Source organism: Chanos chanos, chromosome 6 (genome assembly GCF_902362185.1).
Source record: "Chanos chanos chromosome 6, fChaCha1.1, whole genome shotgun sequence".
Classification (NCBI taxonomy): Eukaryota; Metazoa; Chordata; class Actinopteri; order Gonorynchiformes; family Chanidae; genus Chanos; species Chanos chanos.
The window spans coordinates 28,447,635-28,473,260 of NC_044500.1; the positions used below are offsets into that span (position 1 = coordinate 28,447,635).

Consider the following 25,626-nt stretch of genomic DNA (forward strand, 5'->3'; position numbering starts at 1 on the left):
AACAAACAAACTATTCTTGAACACAGCTTTCAGTCATTCCTCCAAAGAAATGCATACACGTGTTTCACATCTGGAACATTATTAGACGGCTCTCTAAAGATGGATAAATTTCACATAGTGGTCAATAAGTCTACAACTTTAATTATAAATCACTTATCTTTTCACTGAAAGGGAAATGACTGCCTGTCAAGTACAATTCACACTGAAGAACAAAGGGCTAAAAAAAAAAAAACGCCTTTAAAGTGAAAATATAAGTCAATCTATTAGCATCCAAAAGCATGTCCAGTAAAACGGGAGGGGCTAGCACAAGTGAAAAGACAGAGAGTGACAGTGTGTTTCAGCGAGAGATCATTCAGCCTCCGAACAAAGCTTTGACAAAAAGCCCGTCAAAGATAAATGGCCCAATTCAGAATGAAGGGGCAGTGTTTAGATGGTTACAGAGCCCTGAGACAACTACACAGACAAAATGAATAGAGAAAATACAAACATTTTTTTGGCTGTGAATGTACACATTTGTGGACTCTTAAGGTGTCTCTTAATGTTAATCTTGCCCATCAACATTGGCACAGGTTCAGACACGTTCATTAAACAAAGGAAAAAATATGTTTTGCATCTAAACACCCTTTCTCGCGTGCCCTCTTCTGTCAGGGAAAGAACGTCAGGCAATGGATGAAAAGAGAGTGTGTGAAGAGATGGAGATGAAAAGAGAATGCAACCTCTTTCTCTGGAACTAGGCCATGCATCCTGTTGAGAGACTGGTTGATTGATACGAGGAAAGATAAGTTCCCATTCTGAATTCTGATGAACTTCACCAATCACCAGTGATAATACCCTTCTGCCGTACATTCCTACAGCTAAGAACCATGATCTATCAGCATATCTGAATACTACAACACATCATTATGTAAACAAATGCCAATATTGAAGTCAAGATACATTTTATGCTGTTAGAACCAAGACAAAAAAACAAAAAAAAACAAGTGAACCTCGAAATCAAATGATATGTATTTTCCTTTTAGCATGTACTTTTAAAAAATGTTTATCATCCTACATTGTGATGATATTAAAAACAAAAAACTCCTCTTTCTGCTAAACCACTTAAATACCAAAACAGAACCAGACTGGTAATGTACCCTGTTTTGTAAAGCCTGATTATAGGAGTGTAAGGGTTATTTACTCAACGGCAGTTCACGGGAATAAACAATGTCTGACAGGACAGAAGTGATAAGTAAACTAGTTGCCTTGTATACCGTATTTGAACATTAGGGCAGTGAGCATAAGCCAGAGATAAATGTTATTCCATAATTAGACTGAACAATAGAAACAGGCTCTCCGGACGTGTCTTAGCTGTGTTTATGTTTTAAAAAACCGCCGTTGCTCTCTGACGTAAATTGGGGTTGTTCAAGAGGCAATCCTACTTCTCTTTATCCGCAGTACTGTCTTTCAGCTTCTGCTCGTCTGCTTCTGAACTCCCAGAGCAGGGAGTTTTATCTGAAGGAGGAGAGAAGGAGAGAGAGAAAGAGGGAATTGTTACTCCACAGGGCTTACACTGAAAAAAAGATGAAGGGGATTCATTTCTTCTCAGAATCCTCCTCTAAGAGGGAGGTTTAAAGCACTGTTGTGTAATAATGAAAACAAACACATGCTTTATTTACTTGTTTGAACTTATTTTGAATTATTTATCGTTAAAATCAAATGAAAGTTATGCAAGTGGTAATTAATTATTTATCATTGAAGTAGTAAGTTTTGGGCCAATCTTTTCCTTTACCTTGGGCCAATCTTTTCCTTTACCTCAAAATAGACCCTATTATGTAATTTACTCTGTGTTCTTATGTTTGAAAATGACAATAACAACAAAAATGACAATAAAAGTATGGAAATCTAAAGTTACATTCATAAAACACAATTGAGAAGATCATTTCTATTGCAAATACTCTTGCAGGAACAGAGCAGTCTAATTTAAAGTGTAACTACAAAGATGTTACCGTGGCAGGTTAGCTGTCTGACAGGTAATTGCCAAAAGATTCAGGTTGTCTGTCTGACTGTACCTGCATGCATGTGTTGTTTTTGCGTTGCCTGGGAAACAGTGGAAGAGCCCACCTCTCCTGCTGATGGAGGTGGATCCACTCCCCCGGTCGCCTCTAATAAGCTCTCCCTTGAGAACTCTGTCAGTGGAAGGAAAGAAATTTTTCCTTTAATTCAGCTCCATCCCAACCAGCGTTGAATGAATTAGTCTCTATTGATCCATGCCTACCAGCAGCACACTCACTAAACAAACCCACCCCTTGTCTTAAACAAAGTACCTCTGGAAAAAAGGCCTCTTACAAGGTCTTGAAAATCAATTTGAAAATTATCTTGACATTTAGTTGAATGTTGTTAGAATGTTTGGTGAACTGGAGAAGAACCTTTGGGGGGGAAATAGAGGTGGTTATTGATTCTTTGTCTCTCAGGCCTTCTTTTTAGTTTTTCATGCAAGCAGAGACATTTACATTTTCTACATTAGATAACTCACGTTATCTACATTAGTTTCTGAGCTTTTGAATACTTTCAACATTGAGTAGGATTGTCTATGCTGCTTTGTGCTGGGAGACTCAAGCGGGGGGGGGGGGGGGGGGGGGGTCTCCAAGTATTTGTTCTGTTGTTCACACCCACATAGCTCCCTTCAGTGGAACGGTCAACTGTGCTCGCATTCTAATACAAAAGAGGCTAAGTTTCCCAACTCTGTCTTCTCAACGAATCAAAATCAGTCATTCAGCAATGCGTAGGCTCAAAAGATGCCATGGTTGTGATTTATTGCCTCAAGTCTAAGTAATTCAGGTTTCTTTTTTTTTTTACCCTTCTGCTCTCCAGGGTGTTTTTTTCTCTTTGTCTTTATTTCACTTGCTGTCTTTTAACAGGTGTTTAATATGTCTGCGAGCTGAGCTCTACCCTCTCACTGCAGTAGACCAATGCATCACCGAAAACTGGCTCTGGTCCCTGAGCAACCAGAAGTTTCTCTGGAATAATTAGATCTGAAGAAGTGTTTGATCCGAAGAAGTGATAGGCCTGAATGACCTGGACATTCACCTAGGAAACTGGATACTGTGTCAACACTCTACCAACCCCACAGTCTTATATCATTTAAGTTCTCCATTTTTCCATCGTTTTCACTCCTCCCCCAAATAAACTCCTTCAAAGGGGATAATTCTTTAGGTTAGTAATCCTGTTCACCTCATTCTCCACACCAATTTCAACTATGCTTTCTCTACACCTAAGGCTACTATGTGTTTTCTCTCTTTTTCTGTCTCTCTCTCTCTCTCTCTCTTTCCCTCTCACCTTCCATTTGGCAGCGGAGTTTCTGGAAGGCCTCTGCGGTTTCAGCGTCCGCCGTGCTCCAGGACTCTTCGTCGTCAGGCAGCTCTTCTCCAGCAGGCAAGTTGTCAGGGCTGGGCCTGTCCGACAGGCAGCTCTCTGAGGAGCATTCGTCTGCTGCTCCACCCTGCTGCTGCCTGTACAGGTGGTGTTCCACCAGGAATTGCAGCTCTGAAACAGAAAAAAGGGACGCCACGTAGTCAACAACAACGTCAAACAAGTGGCGTCAGGCTCTTGAACCCCAAGAACTATGAAAATGATTGTCCCACTGCTTGATGTTTGTTCAGAATCTCCTTTGAGTCTTGTTTTTGACATTGGACCTTGAATGGGATCTTGATCCAAAAGCCAAAACAGAAGATAAGCCAGCAAGTTGGAACCTTCCTTTTCATAGTAAATTGTCTTAACTATGGGTTTCTGCTTGCATCTCAAATGGTTTCATGTTAATCTTAATCTCTGGCGCATTGGTTTTAAGTGTCTCTAATCTCTGATCCATTCTACTTTTACAGTTTTTCTCAATTGCTTAAACACAAAAACTGGTTCCTTTAGCAATAAAAACTCACACTCTTACATCATTCCCAAAAACACACACACATTTCCGATAACCGTAAACACCATTCACCCGTTTCCACATGTTTCAATATTCAAAACTCTTTCTGCAAAACCTTACACAAAACTGGCCAAATAAATCATTCACTGCACTATATGTTCATTCAGCAAACCCATGCTCTCAATATAACTAACTCAAGCATCACAATCAAAACTCAAAGAGCACACCTTTCTCCAGGTGCAAACACTTAGCTTCAAAGTTGTTAACACACCAATCAGAATTGCAGGGTCAATGAATAGTTTTTTGACTTCTGTAGAGAATATTTGAGCTGTATGCCAGGGCTGACCCACATGAGTTAATCTTCACTGATGAGGCGTGGTTCAACCTATCAAAAAGGCGCAAAAGGGGGCGCAAAATCACTGGTCACCGTGCCATCATACAAGTTTCTGGCCAGAGGGGAGACAACATCACCCTATGTGCAGCCATCAGCAAATTGTGGCGTCCTCCACCGCCATGTCACAGTGGGTCCATACAACATGGCACAACTCCTTCAGTTTCTACACCAGCTGCACGATAACATTCTTCAACAGGAAGGGGAGCCAGGGCAACCGGAGCAAGCCCAATACGTTGTCATTTGGGATAATGTGAGTTCCCATCCGACTGCTCTGGTTCGTGCCTGGTTCAATGACCACCCCAGGTTCACCGTCCTTTTTTTGCCAGCATATTCCCCATTTCTGAACCCAATTTGGGAATTTTTCTCAGCATAGTGGTGGAGGGTGTATGACCACAACCAGGGGTGGACAGTAATGAAGTACATTTACTTGAGTACTGTACTGAAGTACATTTTTTCAAGTATCTGTACTTTACATTTTTGGAAACTTATGACTTTTACTCCACTACATTTGAAAGACAGATATTGCACTTTTCACTCCACTACATTTCTATGAAAGTTCTTGTTACTCGTTACTTTGAAGCATAGCTTTGAACTCAGCGGATAAATTTTTTTTTCTAAAAGGCGATAGGCCATATTGTGTTCATCACAGGGGAAAAACTGTAAACTGCTCCAATGCTGTCAGTCAAGTGTGTGCTGTGTTTTTTTAACAATTGAACTTGCTGGTTTTACTGATGGATGCTACTATGGCAGGTAAAGATAAAGGTTCCTCACCAGAGCACCCATGGCCATATCTTAAGTCCATGTTTGAGATTTTTGAAATCAACTGGTTTTGAAGCTAACTACTTCCCGTGTGCGTTCACGCGTTGTCTTCGCCTAACTTTTTTCGTAGCGTAGGTGGCTGTGATGTAGTGCTCACTGCTCACTTACAGTCATATTTGCCGCAGTAGATATGAGATGCGACTTGAAAATCGTGATTAATATGTTTGTAAACGTGTGACGAATCTTGTGACAGAGACAGACCACAACTGACATAAAAAAGAAAATGCACTTTTGAATACTTAAATGTTTTTAAAAGCAGGTACTCCAGTACTTTAACTCAGGTAAAAATTTAACTGAACAACTTTTACTTGTATTGGAGTAATATTTGACTAGGAGTATCTATACTTTGACTCAAGTAATGCGGTTGTGTACTTTGTCCACCTGTGACCGCAACCCCTACGCACAGCAAAACCTCCTGGAGGCAATGGTGGAAGCCTGTGGTGATGTGTCTGTGGAGTCACACAAGGGCATTTTTCCCGTGTTACCTGGCAAGAATAAACATAATGTGTGACGTTGATGAGATATTATGGCATGACCCAGACCTGAGACGCTGATGCTCATGCTGAGTAACCTATACGTTTGCTGCACTTGGAAATAAAGCTTTTGGAAATTGGATATTTTACTGTGCATGGACTCTTCTTTGTTTTGTCAGTGTGACATTTCAATGGTCAGGTTTTTGACCCAAGCAGCATATACAGTAGCATTCCCTTATCCATGAATGTAAGAGGTAGTTATTAGGGCACTGTTTTGAGTTTCTCTCGCCAGGGTGTTCCTGAAAGGGTTATCTGGATAGTCAGAACTGTGATTTTACAAACTTCCAAACTATTTCTCTGAAAACCTATTCTAAACATTTTGGTAGCAGTGTTTTGAATTAATCCCTCCAGTGTGTACCAAACAGTCATGTAGTCTGTGTTTTTGACAGCTTGTGTGTGTTGTCTGAGGGCAAAGTTTGAACCGGGGCCAGAAGTTAAATGTTTGTACCGTTGGGTGTGCATTTTTAAAATTGTGTGTGAAGATTTGAGAAAATGGTGAATTGTTCCAGGAATGGTGTCTAAGCAATTGAGAAAAACTGTAAAATGATTCTCTAACTCTAGACTAAGTAAGGCAGCAATGAGGTAATGACTGTGGGGACTAATATACTGAGACAACATGGGAATCATATAAAATAAACAAACGGAGTCATTCTGAGCGACATATCTCACAAGTACTGCTGGTGGCTTTATTTTTAGGAGTGCTTTGGGATGACGAGGGAATTTACAAAACCTACATTTGCTTTAAAACATTATGAGGTGCAGAACACTCAGACACATTCAAGGAAACTTGTAACAGCAGATACGTATTTTAATTAGTTACAACCTCGTTGTACTGCCGCATTGTAATTCAACAGCAGCATGAAAAGCACCCTTCATCAGGAGACTTTGTCTCGTTTCAAGACATTCATACAAAATTACAGATGATTAAACGTTTCATTCATTTACAAGGATACCTCTGGAAATTGGCTCTGACAAACTGAACCGCTGAGCTGAGGCAACCTGTAGACGGTTATGATCTGTTTCTTAAATCGGTAACAGAGCAGCCCGAGGACTAATCCTTCGGGTAGGCGGAGGTACATGCACACGGGCAGAATGATGTTTGAAATGGAAAAACCAGACCAATACATCACAATCATTGAGCTAACATTACTCTCACCCGGAAATATTAGCTTCTCAGTTTACACATTACATAAACAACGCCTTGGACTGGCTTATGTTTCAATGTTTACATCTTCACAGCTCTGATGGGGCGACTACAGCTTTAAGACTCCCACGCTGTAATCGAGAGACAATTCAGGGCATTATTAGAATAAAAAGAGAATAACAATGGTCATCAATGGAGAACGCACACTCTGAAAAGTTGGAGAGTAAACACACAAAAGCACTTCAGAGGTGCCCAATAACACGAGTTTTAACTCTCCACTACACATTCCCCTAACTCTTGTTTGAAGTACACACTCAAGCCCAATTTATACTCCTGCGTAGGTACGGCGTAGGCTCTGTATAGCCGCGTACCCTATGCCGTAAGGCTGAATTATACTTCTGCGCAGGCTCTACGTGGAGCCTACACCGTAGCCTACGTGAGTGGCCTATGCCGTTGTGAGCATTTATACTTCTGCATTGGTGTGTCTGCGTTGCTCTGTGATGAAACCTTCAAAATGCTGGTTTGCAGTGGAATTTCTATGCCAATGTGTTGATTTCCTCATGCATTACAAATGATGGAGTGGTGTTGGATAAAAAGTTGGAATTCAGTCATTGCACAGCAATATCTGTAAAACAAGCTCTGCGTTAAAAAGAAGGACTAGTTTCTAAACTTTGGGGGACAAACAAACAGAGCTCTCAAAACAACGAGCTAGTCCTTCTTTTAAACGCAAAACTTGTTTTACAGATATTGCTGTGCAATGACTGAATTCCAACGCAGAGGTATAAATGCTCACAACGGCATAGGCCACTCTGCGTAGAGCCTACGCGGAAGTATAAATCAGCCTTCAGGGAGCAGTATAAGCAGTATAAATTAGGTTTAAGGCTGATTTACACTTCTGAGTAGGCTCTACGCAGAGCCTACAGCCCAAATTTATACTTCTGCATCGAATCTACGCTGTACGTACGGCACAGGGTATGGCCTACGCACGCCTCCCTAGAAATGTAACTACGCGCAGACTAGGCTCCACGAGTGGCCTATGCCGTTGTGAGCATTTATACTTCTGCGTTGGTGTGTCTGCGTCGCTCTGTAATGAAACCTTCAAAACGCTAGTTTGGGGAGGGATTTCTATGCCACTGTGTTGATTTCCTCATGCATTACAAACGATGGAGCGATGTTAAATAAGAAGTTGGAATTCAGTCATTGCACAGCAATATATGTAAAACAAGTTTTGCATTCAAAAGAAGGAGTTTCTAAACTTTGGGGGACAAACTAACGGAGGTCTCAAAATAACGAGCGTACATTTTGCCACCGAAACTGAGTAGATCACGTTGGAGTAGGAGCTAATAAATGTTGAACAACAGTTACTTTTACTGAAATTACCGCAACACAGAAAATAGAGAAGACATCGGAGGAGATGGTGTGTATGACCATTGAACCGATTGAGCAGGAGGGTGATCCTACCAAGCGGACCAATCAGTTGTTATGGTCTGCTTCGACACGCGTCGCAGCAGCACGTAGTTATTTCTAGGGAGGTGCGCATCAGGCAACGGCGTAGAGTACGCAGCTACGCAGAGCCTACGCTATACCTACGGCATACATTCGACGCAGAAGTATAAACTGGGCATTACAAGGCCAATGGATGTGTTCTACCTTTCATGGTGGGTGTTCCTTTCGTTCCTTTCTTCCTTTGTCTGGGTGAGTTCAGCAAGGCTTGCTGGAAAACAAACAAAACAATCCAACAAACTCACAAATCTAGTTAATTCTGAACAATCACTGCGAACTCGAACCATCTGGGTTTGGGTTTCTGCCATAATGATCTGTTAAGTACCCTAAATGTCATCCGTTCAGTACACTTAATGCAGTCTTAATCACCTTTTGCTTTGTATTTCACATGACATTTTTTTTTCCTCCAGACAGATTCACTCCCATAGACTGATCTGTATTTTAATTATCACACAGTCTCACTTAGTCTGATGAGATGTTGTAATACAATCAAACCCCTAATAAAGCAAACAACTTCACTTGTGAGATCTGATTACATGAGGATTATGAAAATGTTCAGATTTGAGACGACATATGCTGACATACATGCCAGTGTGATGTTTAACAAGGGCTTATTATTTACACTTGAATGTCCTCAGATCTACAGAATATAAGCAGAGTACACAACTGTGAATTCATTTTTATGTTATGTGCATAACACTACCTTATATAACTGATTAGGGAGGCGATCTTCATCTATTTCTGCAAAAAAGAAAGAGAGAAGAGATTAGGAAACATCAAAAAATTTGAGTTAAGGAATTAAGTTTCCAGACATTTTGCTGGATGTAGGACAACAACGTGTAACTGAGCTCAGGCTTCACTGAAAACCAGTGAGAGATTATGGTCACAGCTGCAATTGAACAAGAGAAATGTGATACCTTTAATGACACAGACTAGGATACACCAAAATCAATATACATGACCGGGTAAGTAAGTCAGACATCACACACACAGTATACTCTCTCTCTCTCTCTCTCTCTTTCTCTCTTTCTCTCTCTCTCTCTCTCTCTCTTCTGATTCTTTTGAGAATATTAAGGCACCATCAAAAGGGCTTTACATTATGTACCACTGACTTTTCACTGTTTCATCTTACCTTCTCTATCTCTCAGAAGACTTACATACACACACCCACACACACACACACACATACACATACTCAAACAGAGATTAGAGAGGCAGTCCTTGGAGGTTTGTGAGTGAGCTCACTTGGTGTTCCCAAGGGCTCTCTCTCTCTCTCACTCTTGCTCTCTCTGAGGGATGGTGACCTTGTGATTATCCTGAATGCCACAGTGCTGCTCAGACAGATGCTTTGTCAACACAGCGAGCTCCTGTCAGTGGACCCCACACACATAAAGTCACAAAGTCATGAAGTCATGGTACACAGGGAGCTTCACTAAACATGTCAGGAGGCTCTTAGCATCATACACCACACAACACCCCAACAGTTTGTTATCAGCTGTTGAAACAAGACGACATATCTACAGAAACTAGGAAGCAGGAGAGTGCCAGGTGACAAGGTTAAACTGAAACGATTAACCACCAATCAATGCCCAGTCTGCCAAACCCACTCCCATACCAAAGCTTTAAACTTCTTTCTAGGACACCTTGTTGCCTAGCAACCAAAACATCCCCTGACACCAAACGCTGTTAAAAGTGTGTGTGTGTGTGTGTGTGTGTGTGTGCATTTCTGTTAAATATGTGTTCTGTGTTTGCATCCAAATTGCATTCCATAGCAGGGTTAGGAGGTAAGATAGGAGCTAAAATACACACAAACTATTTAACACACTCCACACAGAACCTCACACACATATCCTGGCAACTTTGTCAAATCGTTGCATACACACGATAACATCCAGATGAATTATTTTAGTAACTTGACCCACATGTGCACCTGTCTCATTTTCACTCTGCTGTCAGTCACAGATTTGGACAGCGCCCTGTATGTCTTGATGTGTACAAATAAAGGGGAAAAAACAGGCATATTTGAATAGCTTGGAAAGATTCTTCCAGTCCAATAGCCTGTTGTAATGGAGACATCTGGTCACATTTTTGTGGTGGTTTAGGGATGACAGTGGTACATTGTTATTCCTCCCAGAGGGGTATGAGTGTGTGTGTGTGTGTGTGCGCGTGCGTGCGTGCGCGAGCGTGTGTCTCATCTAATACTTCAGCTGTCACCTGGGGAAAAAGCTTTCACGGCTGATGGAACACAAACACTCCTTTACAAGTTCCAATGATATTAGCTATCACACTATGAATCAGTCTTCGTGATATGGTCTGGATGCACACATGATAAAACTGATATAAAAATATTATTAAAATGCAAAATGTTTAAGCATGTTCTTACATGACTGATTCAGTGAACAGGTCTCTATCCTAAAAAGACATCAAATATTTGAAGCCCCGTTGGCTCAGAATTCATCATTTGAGTGAATTCTACCCATTTGAGTAATACACTGAGTCATTGTGTCATCTGCTTAACAATCATAATGACATAGAGCATTAACAGGCTCTGCCTGTAAAAGGAAGATTGCAGAGATGAGAAATATTAGACAGAGTAGTAGACTTTAAATGTAAGTCTAAGTCATACAGGACAATGCTGGACTGCTCTTCTACTGATTCAGCATATGTGAAAGTGTGAACACAGCCTGGTCTGACAGCACGGTTCTCTTGCGCACACATAGACACACACACACACACACACACATCTCCATCTCACCAGACATCTGTCTCACAGACATCATTGCCAGACGTGTGTGTGTGTCTGTGTGAAAGAGAGAACGTGAGAGAGAGAGAGAGAGAGCGAGAGAGCGAGAGAGAGAAAGAGCGTGTGTGTGTGCATGCATATGTGGGAGAGAGAGACAAGCATACTGGAGTAGAGAGGACTTGGTGAATGTGTGTGTAGATGTGTCTGTCAGAATGAGGATGAGTGTGTCTGTGTGTGTGTGTGTGTGTGTGTGTCTGTCCGTGTGTGTGTGCGTTTGTGTGTGTGTGTGTGCGTTTGTGTGTGTGTGTGTCTGTCCCTGTGTGTGTCTGTGTGAGTGTGCGTTTGTGTGTGTGTGTGTCTGTCTGTCTGTATGTCTGTCTGTGTGTGTGTCTTCGTGTGTGTGTGTGTGTGCATGTTCAGTTATGTCAGTCCTCAGTGATATGCTGGTGAGAGATCTGGGGCAGGGTAGAAACAAGGGCAGAATAATCTGCAGTGTTAAATAATGTAGTTAACTGTCTGCTGGGGCACGCCATTGCACCAACGCCCCCAACCACTTCACGCTTGTTTCCTCACTCGCTCCCTTCTTTCTTCTCTCTCTTTAAATCCCCCCATCCTCCACCCTGTCTTCTACCCAACCTCTCTCTTTCTTGGCCTTGATCTTTCTCGCTCTCTTTCTGTGTCCTCTGTCAACCCTCACTTTCCAATTATTTCATATATTCTCCAGTTTGCTTGTTCCACTTTTTAGTCTCATGTGCTTTCTCCTCTTGCTCATTCCCTCTCTCGCTCTCAGATCTTGCCTGTGCTCAAAAGGAGGGGAAAAGGGGGTATGTTGTGGGGTGTTGAGTAAATTCCCTCAGTGATCCAAAGATGAAACCAGTGTTACACTTTTATTCTGGACTCTGCTACCCCAGTACATACAGTTCATAGAGTGTATGCATCGCATCAGGAAAATTATAGATCACATCTCTCTCTCTCTCTCTCTCTCTCTCTCTCTGTGTCTCTCTCTCTCTCTCTCTCTCTCTCTCTCTCTCTCTCTCTCTCTGTCTCTCTCGCTCTCTATCTCCATCTCTCTCTCTCTCTCCCTCTCGCTCTCTCTCCCTCTCTCTCTCTCTCTCTTGCATACTTTCTGTCTCAATTCAGTTTGCCTTACTGGCATGACTGGCATCGTTGTTTGATCACACATAGCCAAAACGTTAATGAGAAAATGACACTAATGAGGTTCAGTGATGGCAAAAGGAGAAGAGATAATGCCCTGGTCATGACTGTCTCTTGCAGTAACTGTGGTGCTGAAGACAGCACAATCAAAGTCTTCTTCTTTTTTTTTTTTTTTGGCTTTCTTGCTCAAACACTGTGCCATAGTGTTAAAACAGTAAAACTCTGGGAATAGCAAAATGTGATTATGGTCCCATTTCTTAAATATTAGAATATGCCATATGCTTTTTTTTAGTACCAGCACTATGATTCAGCCTACAACTCCCTCAGCAAATATCCGGCCGTCACTGCAATACTGTGACATGAATGGGTGAGAAATGGGCTCAAGGTGTTGTTACATTCATTTCCTCAGTGGCTCGGAAGATAATCCTGAAACCAGTTGTCAGAAATAGAAACAGGGACCTCTTCAGACTCCAGGCTTTCAAAAAACAAGACAGTGGAGTTAGCTTACAGCAATGGTTCACACCACAGATACATAGTCCTGAAAGATTTTTGTAGGTGGATGTCAAAGCCCAGACCGCGTAAGGAAACATAGAAGAGCAGGTTTATTAACATTATTTGCATATTAAAAACTTAGAGCATTGAACAGTGTACTACAAATATCTTTTTCACTGACTGTATTTCTGGTCTCAGACAAAAAAAATTTGCATATGTAAAATTCTTTGGCATAATGCTTAATGGCCTCCTTCCATTTAAATACCTTCCAAATAGTTAACATTAATGCTCATCCAATCCTGCATAACTGTATCACACACATAAACTTTAATCATTTTTTTCTTCCATAATAGCAACAGCTGCTCCCTTATGTTCCAGGGCTGCGGAGACTCCAGAGAGAAGAATTTGGCAGGGGGATTGGGAGGTAGGGGGGGTAGAGCCTCCTTCATTTTCTTCCAATTTTGGAATGTTTAATTACCCCTGACACATCATAAATTTCCTCTTAACATGACAGCCACTTCCAACAAGGCAAGCGAGGCTAACACACACCTCCTCTAACTGGCGTGAAGTTTGTCACTTTGTCTTTTCACGCTATTAGCTGCAAAGCAACTTCATACAATGTAATGTGTTAGGATGAGAGCGCTTTTCACACACACACTCCTGGGTTGGCTGACCATCAGTGGTAACGGAGAAACAAGACCAACACTAATACACTGATATAGCCTCCCAAAATCCAACCAGTTCTGTTCTCCTGATCATTCAAATGACAAATCCCAAATGTATGATAGATTTCTGTAATGTGTTTAAACCAGCTGCTCATCTCATTGGCCAAAAAGGAGAATTGAACTGAATGACTGCATTAAAACTCATAGAGCGCCATTAATGTACAGCTGTGAAAGTGGCTTCATGGGCGTTACCATAGTGATACTGTGAGAAGACCCACTGGGACTCTGCAATGGAGGTCAAACTTAGCATGTCTGCTATAGGTCAGATAGCATCTGCCAGTGCAGACACACACAGAGACACACACACAGAGACACACGCACACGCACACGCACGCACACACACACACATACACACACATACAGAGCTTATTTCAGAGCTGAAGTGTATGACATAATGTCCTCTAATGGGTGAACAGATGCTGGTGGCTAGCTTCCCTCTCTTCACCTCATCTCTGTCTTTCTTACTCACACAGAGCTAACTTGGAGAGGCTTGCGAAAAAATCAGTCAGATACACAGAGTCTGCATAAAACGTGTAACATTGCTTTAGCAATACGAGATCTCATTTTCAATGTTAGTTTTCTCGTCAAGTACATCACAGTACGCGTCTGACTATTTAATGTTTTATCTCGGTCTCTGACTGAAAACGCTCCCTTCGAACCCTCTACCTTGAGAACAATATGATCATAGTCTTATGCTTGTCGTTACAGCTGTCGTGAAATAGCCGTGACATTTAATGTAAGTTTATGACATCCGCAATACCAATGTCACAGCACAGCTTTCAGACTGACACTTTGACACATTTCATTCAATAGATTCAGATGACAGACTGAGTCAGTCAGCTCATGTGGCTTGGCTGCGTGGTCAGGACCTCAGTATTTGTTCTGGAGTTCTGACTAAGACTACCAAGCACTGCCCTGAGTGTTTGTCACAAATAGACCATTCAAACTAGTTCAGGAAGAGGTTAAAGATGATATCTTAAGGATATTACCAGCAGCATAAAGCTAGTAATTGCTTATGCAATGCTGTCTTATGTCTGTAGCATTGTTTACTGTGATATAACCTCTGCAGTGATGACTACTTTGCTATGACTATTTAAATTCCTCAGCAATGTAAGTACTTAGTAATTAGAAATATTCAACAAAGCGTGTAAATGTACACAAGATTTTGTGACCCACTTCATTGCATGCCTCAGGCATTCTCATGCACCTTTGTAAACACCATGCTCTGATTTCCAGATAACACACATGGATGGCTAATGTCCTGTCACAGTCTAAATGAATAATATATCTACATCTAATCATGTTTGCGATACTAAATCTTCTAGTTTTATCTACATGCTAGAAAATGCATGCACTGTGTGACCTCTGTTCTGAAAAGAAGTCAGAGAGAAAGTAAGAGAGAAAGTGAGAGAGAGAGGAGGTGAGGGAGAACGAGAGAGGGGGGGTGGAAGAATATTCTCAGAGTGAAGTTCAACTGGTATTGCTCAGTTCCCCTGTGACTCACCTCCTTAGACTATGGTGGTGAAAATGAATGAGGGATCTGAGAGAAGAAGTAAACGTGGTGAGATGAAGGGGTGAAAAGTGGGTGACTCATACAACAAAGGACTTTTGATGGTGTGTACATTCCCCCAAAAACAGAGAGGTATGGTTCAAAATGATAGAAAGGGGGGAGGGCAGAGAAAGAGAGAGAGAGAGTGAGAGAGAGAGAGAGAGAGAGAGAGAGAGAGAGAACATGTCTTGCTTTGCATTATTAAAATGCAGAAATTCAGAAATAGAAATAGCCTGAGTCAGAAAGAGTGACCTGGGACCATTTCTGACTCAGTGCCTGGAAGAAGAGAGAATAGATAGATAGATAGATAGATAGATAGATAGATAGATAGATAGATAGATAGATAGATAGATAGATAGATAGATAGATAGATAGATAGATAGATAGATAGATTCCTTTATTGTCATTACACAGAGAACAAAGAAATTGGGTAGCAATCCGGACAGTACATTCATACATAACAAACAGCAACTAAAAACAGAAAAGAGTTCAAACTAAACTAATTTAAGGTGCTAAATATATAAATCAAATATAAAATGTACGTATTTGCTGAAACCTATAAAACAATAAGATATAAAATAATACAATTAAAAAAGAGAGAGAGAGAGAGAGACAGAGAGAGAGAGAGAGAGAGAGAGAAATTATTAGCAGCTGAGATATTGGACTTCAGAATATTGCGAATATTGCACACTGGCTGAATTGCAGTGGCCCTATGTGATTAGAGTTGTCTCTGAACTAACGGGACTGTCTCTGAGCAAATGACTACAGCACAAGGACGGACAGAGAGAGAGAGAGAGAGAGAGAGAGAGAGAGGAAAATTACCTGGTGAGGACTGGTCACTGGAGGCCACCAGAGTAGCAGGAGTGGGCCGTCGTCTTCTGATCTGCACACACGCACACACACACACGCACACACACACACACACACACACACACGTACACACACACACACACAAAGATTTATGTTAATCGCTAGATGTACCGCAGAGGAGAGAATATGCCAATGACTCATTCACACAGCATAATAATAACACATTTACTTCACTTAACCTCACATTAAAAAATATCGGTGTAACCAACATAAAAATAATATTATTGTAATGTAAATAACACGTTTGTTTCGAACGGTCCTTGACTGTCATACATTTCATTCAGCCCTCCATTCACAACAACACATCTGAAGAGCACCTCTGAGTTAAAAAAAAAAAAAAAACTGCTCTTTTTGTCTCGTCCATAAGGATTTGGCAACTGTCCTTGGAAAACACCACATAACACCACCGGTTTGTTCTAACCCTGATTTAATACAACTACATCCAACATTCAGGGGCTGAGCTGAACCTAATCTTCATTAGCTGAATCAGATGCGTTTGTGGAAGGCTGACGAACAGAGTACCCTGAGGTCTTCCAGAACGAGAAACGACAACCATCACCTTAGACTGAAGATAACCCGTGGTCCCAGTACTAAATATGTGAATTATGGAGGTACCTGGGACTCAAATGGAAAACCACAACCTATAGTCTGAAGGCCAGCAGTGGAGATGAGATGATACTATGAATTAAAGTAGTAGTTACTGGTATGTACTGTGTATTTAACACTTTATCCAATGAGGTCTTACTATGAGTTTATATGTCCAACTCTCTTTAATTCATATGGATTTGCGTGGAGTCATACATTTTGCATAAGAAGTACTTAACAGTACTCCCCCATTCAGTTCATACTTTCTACATTCACCTCAGATTGGTGGGGTGTGCTGTAGTGAGAACACAACACTACCTAATTCATTTCACCTTTACACTCAGTACACATGATAGGATTATATTATAGTATAAAAACAGCACTACATTGTTCACTTCACTTCTCCATTCACTTCAAATTGGTGGGATGTACTCTAGAATTAACACTGCTTTGTTTCACACACTTCACTATACTGATTACATTTGAAATCATATATAACAGTAGTAGTTCATAACATACCAAATGCTACTGATCTATATCACATTCATTACAGTTATTCTCATTTGCATTCATGTCACACCATAACTTCAACTGCACGTCCCATGTTTACTAATATATGCCTGTAAATAATACTACACAAGTCACACGACAACAGTCGGCTATCTATGGCTTTATTGTCCAATGGAGAAAACGACCTTCAGATATTAAAATATGATATTTTTCTTGTGGAGAAGAAAGTCCTTATGCCTTTGGCTATGCAGCAGCTCTGTATTAGTCAGGAATTTAATCAAAGCCAGTGAAATCTAACGAAACAAGATTACAAGAAGGCTTTTTAGACCTTACACAAGAGCAGCAATATTTTACTGCGAGTCTGTCCCTGAAAATCATCTATACAGTGTGCTATTCTGGGTCTGTTCCAGCACTGGGCTAAATTAATGATGTCTGTGTACCAGTGGGGAAAACAAATATTCATCTGTCTGTTACAATTTGTCCCTCTGTTCTCTTTCTAACCCTCTTTCTAACCCTCTCTTTCTCTCTCTCTCTCTCTGTCTTTCTTCCTTTCCCTTTCTGTTTCTCTCATTCTCTCTATCTCCCACACACAAACACACACAGAGTGGGAAGAACAGCTTGGAGCTACAGGTGAGACAATGAACTGCAGTCAAGGTCCTTCTCCCTGAGGTCCTTACCCTGTTCCCTCACACCTATGCTACTTTCATAAAAATACAGACATGGAACGAGACCTTTGGAAAAGTCAAATGGCACAGCTCATCAGTAACACACACACACACAGCATGTGGCTGTGAGGCAGGACTTCAGAGAGCAGACGTCTCCTCAGTGCAGAGAGACTGATGTGAGTACCACGATAACAGTCCTCCAGATGGAGAGACATCTTCAATGTAACTGACACACATAAAGCCTGCTATTTTCGGCAGTCTTATCTCAAAGGTACACGACGCACAAATCAAATGATCTGTTGTCCTGAGAAACAAAGTTACTGAGGTATTTGGATGTTGCCTCCCGCAAAGCTCATAGCTCATAAATGAATGTTTTATTCATATGAGCTGATGTGACAAGACTCAAAGGAAGCTCAAAATTCAAGTGAAAAGACAAAAGTATTTATAGTCAGTGAATCACAGTGACTTTTTTTTCTCCTCTGTTATACGACAAATCAGACTGAGGAATCAAGCCCATAACCTGTAATTTACTAAGGTGTTTTCTGGGCCTCCAAGCCCCTACCTCCCCAACAGGCCAACCAAACATGTCTCTTCCCAAAAGAAAGTGATCTGTAGCCTGCAAAAACTGATTTGTTTGTTTTATTCTTCATACAGTTGCTGATATATATCATCACCCATCTATGGATAACGTAAACATTATTTATATTATTCAGTATTTATGATATACAAAATACAAACATACACCTACAGATGCATGTGCACATGCACACACACACACACACACACACACACACACACACACACGCACACACATACACACACAGTCTGAATGGCACTTGATAAGAGTTCTTCTGAATAATGACCGTCTCCATGGTCTCCCGTCTTGGTGATGACACTAATTGGGTATTCAAAAGATTAGCAGGCTTCACGCATACCAACAGCATGGGCATAGACAGAGAGAAAGAGAGCATATCAAAAGGAAGAGAAAAGTACTTGAAAGAGGAGAGGAAAAGAGGAAAGAGTGCCAGAAATACTTCCACTGGATAAGCCAAATATCAGAGAACAGGAACTGACCTTATGAGAAGAGACTGTTAACTGACCTTGTCTGGTTCATAGTGAATGAGAGATTTTTCATAGTTATGCATAGACAGGAAGAGAACTATTATATCAATAAGAGCTACTACTAGCTAATTGCCCAAAATTAGCCCTCCTTTCAGCAGAAAGGCCTCTCTTCCCCTATGTCAATGAATCATTCACTCATCACTCGTCTCTTTCTCTCTCAGTCTCTCTCTCTGTCTCTGCCTCCATCTCAGTCTCTCTCTCTGTCTCTGTCTCTCTCTCTCTTTCTCTCTCAGTCTCTCTCTCTGTCTCTGTCTCCGTCTCAGTCTCGCTCTCTGTCTCTCTGTCTCTGCCTCCATCTCAGTCTCTCTCTCTGTCTCTGTCTCTCTCTCTCTTTCTCTCTCAGTCTCTCTCTCTCTGTCTCCGTCTCAGTCTCTCTCTCTGTCTCTCTCTCTCTTTCTCTCTCAGTCTCTCTCTCTGTCTCCGTCTCCGTCTCAGTCTCTCTCTTTGTCTCTCTCTCAGTCTCTCTCTCTGTCTCTGTCTCCGTCTCAGTCTCTCTCTCTCACTCTCTCTGTCTCTGTCTCTGTCTCTCTCAGTCTCTCTCTTTGTCTCTGCCTCCGTCTCAGTCTCTCTCTGTCTCTGTCTCTCTCTCTCTTTCTCTCTCAGTCTCTCTCTCTGTCTCTGTCTCTCTCTCTCTCAGTCTCTCTCTCTCTGTCTCTCTCAGCAGATCACAACTACTAGCTGCTCACTAGAGTGTGTCTGAGCCCAAAAGGAGTAGGACAGCATGCCAACCAGCCCACTGTGGGGCTGACACACAAACACACACACACACACACACACACACACACACACACGCACTGAACACAACCACGGACACACACAGAAAACAGGAAGTGTTCCAAGGGACAGCTGTGATTTTCCCTACCCTGCACACACACACACACGAACACACGTGCATGCGCGTGCACACACACACACACACGCACACACACACACACACACACACACACACACACACACACGTACACGCACACATACACATACACACACACATACACACACACACACACACACACACTGCCCCGTGAGACTAATTTCTGCACATGGGGTCTTTCTCGTACTCCCACTCTCCTTAGAATGCAGCGCTCCGTTCTCCCCACGAGGAGCAGGAGGCAGTGAGCTTTGCCGCAGGACGACTGCCTGGTGGGAAGGCCGGATACGCCTCATCTGAATTTCATACACATTTCTGTCTTTCTTTCTCTCAGACCGTATCTAAATGTGCTGAATCGATTCAGTGTAGAGGCTTGGAAAGTACAGCAGCCACCTCAGCTCACAGACTGCGATGAAAACATTTTCTCATTGTCTCTTTCACACACTGCGATATACTTAGGAAATAAATAGGCTAGGCAGGAAGAAATTCTCCTTTCATCTCACAATGAGTTTTTTTTTTTTCTTTTAGAATAGAATTAAATAGTTTTGTTTTGTTTCAGGGTTTTTTGTACTGAGCTGCAGGTCCTTTTGTTTTGCAATTTATAGAAACTGTTAGCTATTTTATCAGTTACTGTCATTTTATGGACAAAACACAGTCCAGGGAGGCTGGACTATGGGCAAAATACAAAGATGGAAAAGATCCAAGTACGGCCCTGGTCAGGTTGCAGCCAACTCAATGCCATAATTCCTCAACCTGCTCCTCCACAGAAACTTCCAGACTTCCAGAAATGCCCTATCTCTCTGCATCCAGCGAAATTCTTATCATAACATTTGTTTACCATCACTAGCAACACAGAACAACACCAAGTTGTTGTTGTTGTTGAAGGTTTTTTCTCTAACAAAGCTGTGACCCCAGGACTACACATCTTTTGGCCTCCGCAGCTCAGACTGACTTTTGATGCTTTTAAAGGAAAAAAGGCAGTTTTTTGTTTTAGTGTTATGTCAGTGACTTCCCATTCCATCTTAGCGTGGAAGCTAATCCTCTTTTCTCCTAGGCTCTCCTGGGTTATCAGATCATACACTAATTTAACTGAAGGGATGTTTGTTTCAGCAAAGTAAAATATAGGGACTGTAGTCTATCACACATTAGTGTATGTGAATCAAAGTTAATATTAACGGTACTAGAGCAGCCAGAATACAGATTTTCAATCCATTACAATACTCATTCACTCTGTTTTTCACATCATTCACATTTGACTGACACATGTGATAGATCTCCCTGTATACAGTATGTATTCACATACACACAAACACACACACATATAATATACATACATATACATAGCTGTTATGAACAGAGTTCTATCAGGAGAGTTCTATCATTACATAAATTATACATTTATTTATGCTAAGTGGTGATAAAGCCTTATCTGTAATTGTCTGAGTAAATTCAGACATTATCAGTGGTACACATCTGTCTTTCCTTTTATCATTTTTGCCTCTAGAAACTGTTTGCGAGATGATGGGTGTTGATGAGGTGTTGGCTTTGGGAACATGCACTGGCTCATTGAGTGTATTTTATTCATCCTTTTAAAACCCTGAATTTTTCTAAAACACAGACAAATGGGGAGAAATAGGTTGCTCAACAGGGCAAACAGGAAAACTGACATCAAAGACAACTCACAGGTGTATAGTCTCCATTCTGCGTAAGCAGTGCAATGGGGGAGAGAGTAAAAACAGATTTACACACTACCCTTTCTTCCTCAGGCTGAACAATTTAGCTCCCACATGTTCTGATGACTTTTAAGACCTTGGGTCAAACTCCAAAGGAAACTGAAAAAATAAGGATGCTTCACAGACAAACAATACCAATTGTTGGCAGAAGAACCTATGGGAAGCAGCATTTGCTTTTTGGTTTTTAAAAAAAAGATGACTAAAAAGGAATATAATGAGAGTGGAAAGCAGCCAGAGTGAATATACACAAACAGGACGCCCTGACCTCTGAATACTGTCATTGCTTTAGCTATTGTGATCAGCCAGAGCCGGTGTTTTCTCTATTGTTAGAGATGTAGGGGAAAAACAGGATTTCCATGATGAATAAATCAGTTAACTTTTTGTTCAATGCCACAACGAAAAGATCATGATCAAGAGTTTGTGTGTGTGTGTGTGTGTGTGTGTATGTATGTGAGAGAGAGAGAGAGACAGAGCGAGAGAGAGAGAGAGAAAGAAAGAAAGAAAGAAAGAAAGAAAGAAAGAAAGTCTTCAGAAGGTCATTCCATTACAGCTAATTCAGAGCTGTGCCTTTGATTGACAGTGCACTTGAACTGCTATGTGAGTGTGTGTGTGTGTTTGTGTGTGTGCGCACCAGATCAGACTCCAGTGCTTGCTATCATCTCCTTACACACAGACATGCATTAACACACACCCACATACAGTACATACATGCACACACATACACACACACACACACACAAACACCCAGCTACACACACCCATATACACACATGCACACAGACACCTGACACGATGGAGGTTGTGGTGTGGCATGTTATACCATCACAAGTGTCAGAATTATTCATGACAGCCCTAGAATCTTGTTCCAGAGAGACAGCACTCCCACAGGATGGACAGGGTCAGAGCTATCTGCTCACTCAGGCTTAGAGAAATCACAGCACAGACAAAAGCCCCAGACTGCACATCACACTGAAACCACCTATACACATGCACACACACACTTACACACACACATTCACACACAAAGACACACACACACACAATTTAATGTCAGGAGGTGGCTATGCAGGTATAGCTCTACAGATACACACACACAAAGACATATTCAAAGGCGCACATACACTTAGCTATACACATGCATTAACCACTCAATATATCCACCCTGCAGACTCACACTCTTGTCCTACTTTTCAGTTTCCCTTGACAAACTGTTCACACTGCGCTCACTTACAGACTACTGAACTTCATACACTGGGTCAAAGTAATCAGTCCTGTTCTCCAACTCCTTCTCCTCCAACATTCACATCAGATCCCCCCAGATCACATCAACACAGAGCCTGCCTGGACAAGCTCGAATATCACAATCCATAAAGAATCAATCACACTGAATCATTAGGGTGTCTCTGCCTCTGAGCACGCTAAAGAAAATGACTGTTAAGATTACACATAATGGCCTTGCCCACATACAGTATACTCCCCTTGTCTGGGCTGCTTAATGTGGTCTTACTGTCATCTGAGGAGATCAAGTAATCTGATTTGGACACTGCTGTGAAAGAGAGGGCTAAAGCATTTCACAAGCCCTGCTTCCAAAAATCTCTATGGCAATTAGAAGCGACCCCACCCCCCAATAAAAAAACACAAAAAAAGCTGAGAACCTGTTTCATTATCAAACATGTCAGACATGATGTATCCCTGATGCCTATGTAGACTCATTCCCTGTCAAACTGCCCATAGAGCTGTATTATGTAACTACAGTGGTTGCCATGACGCAGTAACGCACACCTACAAGCACTCACGGAATATCCTTTAGCAGTAGGGGCAGTCAGCTATGCCAGCGGCAGAAAGCATACATACAGGCACGCACACACGCACACGCACACACACACACACACACACACACTGTAAGATCACATTAAGGAGCCCACACAAGAGAAGTATACATGTCAACAGTTATTTTCACACACACACACACACACACACACACACACACACACACACACACACACACAATGTACAACCAGACCTTTTGGTGAGGTTGTATGATACATAGCAAACACATGATCAGGGGAGTCCAGCTGTGACAGTGTGCTGGTCTGACGTAGCTAACAGTCCCCTTAGACTATGATTTCTCTGCATTTATTTAGAGAAGGATCAATGACGTGAAGAGACTCACTGGAGGATTACGTTACGCTGGCTGAGTGGCCACAGGTCACAGGGGCTCTCACACACCTCATTATTTTTACCAGACCAGCTCCAGGCTTCCTACACACTGACACAAAACTCTCCATTCAAGCGCTAACCCACAGTCTTCCCTACAGCGCTACACCTGCTTAGAGCCAATCCACTCTCTCTATAGCACTGTTTCAAATACCAGTCTAGTCCTACTGACTTTATTGTGCTCCGGAATTTAAATGTTGCCTAGTTCCCGCACACCTGATTCAATTAATCAGTGACTGGAGTTTGAGTTAATGAGCTAAATCAGGTATGCTAACACTGGGGTTGGACTGAAAGCAATGAGTTCAGAGAGGGCAAAAGGAATGGACCTTAATGAAAACTACTTCAAGCTATTGTCAGATCTACATCAAGAGACAAAAATCTCTTGGTTAAATAATAGAACCACCCTGCTCCATAATATGTAAATGAAGCAGTGAGGAGAGGAATGTGCTGTTTAGCATTGCTAACTGACATGATGAAATGCTGTGGACACGCCACGAAGTATCACACTAACAGGCAAAGAGAGAGTGCTGCCAGAAAAATCAGGAGGGATATTTTATAACTCTTACACACACAATAACGACTAAGAGCTTTAGAACACTTTACTATTTGCTTAGAGCCAATAAAAAGCCCTAGTCGTGGTCATAAAATGGTTTATGTACTTTTTTTTATTTAAAGAAAAAAAAAGTACACGAGGGAAGAACACTGCCCACAGTGGTATGGATCATCGGCGGTGGTCCTATATAATCAGGTTTTCTGGAGACTCAGCGATTCAAGTGCTGTTCATTCAAGCAGAAGTGAAAAGGGGAGCATGAGCAGTCATAAAACTCCCCCTCCACAGGCATTTAAATTTAGAATAGATGAGCTCTTTCATTCGTGTAATATTTATGGAACAAACTAAGTGGTTTCTTTTAACAAACGGCAGTTTGAGTGCATGGTGTTGATTCAGACAGTCTCTGAATAACTTCACAAATGAACAAGGCCATCCAGTCAGTCCTTCTTCACACAGCACAATACACCAACAACAACAACCCCTCAGCTGGCACAGAACTGTGTGTGTGTGTGTGTGTGTGTGTGTGTGTGTGTGTGTGTGTGTGTGTGTGTGTGTGTGTTTGTGTGTGTGTGAAGGAGAAAGATGCAGCACTATGCAATGGTAGCAACACCAGGTCCTCTGAGACACTTCAGTCTTTTAAACCGGTCTACTCCTCTATAGTATGTGTGTGTGTGTGCGTGCGTGTGTGTGTGTGTGTATGTGTATGTGTGTGTGTGTGTGTGTGTGTGCACGTGCACACTCTGAGTTTGTTGAAGATTGCAGAGCAGCATTAACCTAAGGAGTGGTTGTTTGTGATGTTTACTAATCATGGTGTGGGTAAACTTCAGTAACTCTCTACCATCAGCTGCAAAATGGAACCTTTCTGGTGGAAGAGTACTTCTGATCCAACTGCTAATCCTCCAGAGCCTATATAATGGTATTCTTCATATAGTGCAGCACTCTAACTGAAGTCATAACCCACACACACACACACACACTGTTCGGCACTCACCTGTTCAGCAGCCTCTGGGTCCAGGTGAGAATCCAAGAGAGGGACAGTGAACTGAATCTTTCGCGGGCTTCCTGTCTCCATGACAATAATGCCACACAGCGAGATCCCAACAAAGAGAGAGAAAGAAGGATAGAGACGTAGAGAGGACAATTTAGGGTGGATGGGATGAGAGAGAGAGAGAGAGAGTGAGAGAGAGAATGGAAAGGGAGTATGTTCGTTGAAGGTGGTTACGGTGTTGCAGTGTAATTTTCCTCCTCTCCTTTTGTTTCCGCTATTTCCCACACTCTTAAACGTTTGTAATTCCTTTTTCTCTTTTCAGGCTCCAGTCACTCATTCAGGCTTTCACTCAGCTTCACTGTTTTTTCTGTTGCTCCCTGTCTCCTCTACAGCTCAATGCGGTAGCAAGGACACCCAGGCAGTGATCATCATTACCCCCTCCCTTTCTCTCTCTCTCTCTCTCTCTCTCTCTCCCCTCTCTCTCTCTCTCTCTCTCTCGCTCCCCCTCCTCTCTCTTTCTCTCTCTCTCTCACTCTCATTCGCCAGCTCTGCCACCCTCTCTC

The 25,626-nt window shown here is 41.9% G+C and overlaps 1 protein-coding gene across 1 annotated transcript; it reads right to left on the bottom strand.

Annotated features, from left to right (window-relative positions):
* Positions 1 to 1,414: 1,414 nt before the first annotated feature.
* Positions 1,415 to 25,147, bottom strand: LOC115815264 (protein phosphatase 1 regulatory subunit 1A-like). Its single transcript, XM_030778221.1, has 7 exons — positions 25,067 to 25,147; positions 15,778 to 15,838; positions 8,995 to 9,032; positions 8,439 to 8,502; positions 3,316 to 3,522; positions 2,049 to 2,165; positions 1,415 to 1,491 (listed from the first exon to the last, which is right to left on the bottom strand). Exons 1-7 carry the CDS (start codon positions 25,145 to 25,147, stop codon positions 1,415 to 1,417), a joined length of 645 nt encoding a protein of 214 aa, XP_030634081.1.
* Positions 25,148 to 25,626: the final 479 nt, after the last annotated feature.

What these genes read in the sequence shown, in the direction of transcription:
- LOC115815264 (XM_030778221.1), bottom strand. Translation starts at nt 25,147, where the DNA reads ATGGAGACAGGAAGCCCGCGAAAGATTCAGTTCACTGTCCCTCTCTTG. An exon ending in TCCCTAATCAGTTATATAAG is followed by an intron (nt 8,503 to 8,994) that starts GTAGTGTTATGC and finishes TTTGTTTTCCAG; the next exon opens with CAAGCCTTGCTGAACTCACC. An exon ending in ACTCCGCTGCCAAATGGAAG is followed by an intron (nt 2,166 to 3,315) that starts GTGAGAGGGAAA and finishes TTCCACTGACAG; the next exon opens with AGTTCTCAAGGGAGAGCTTA.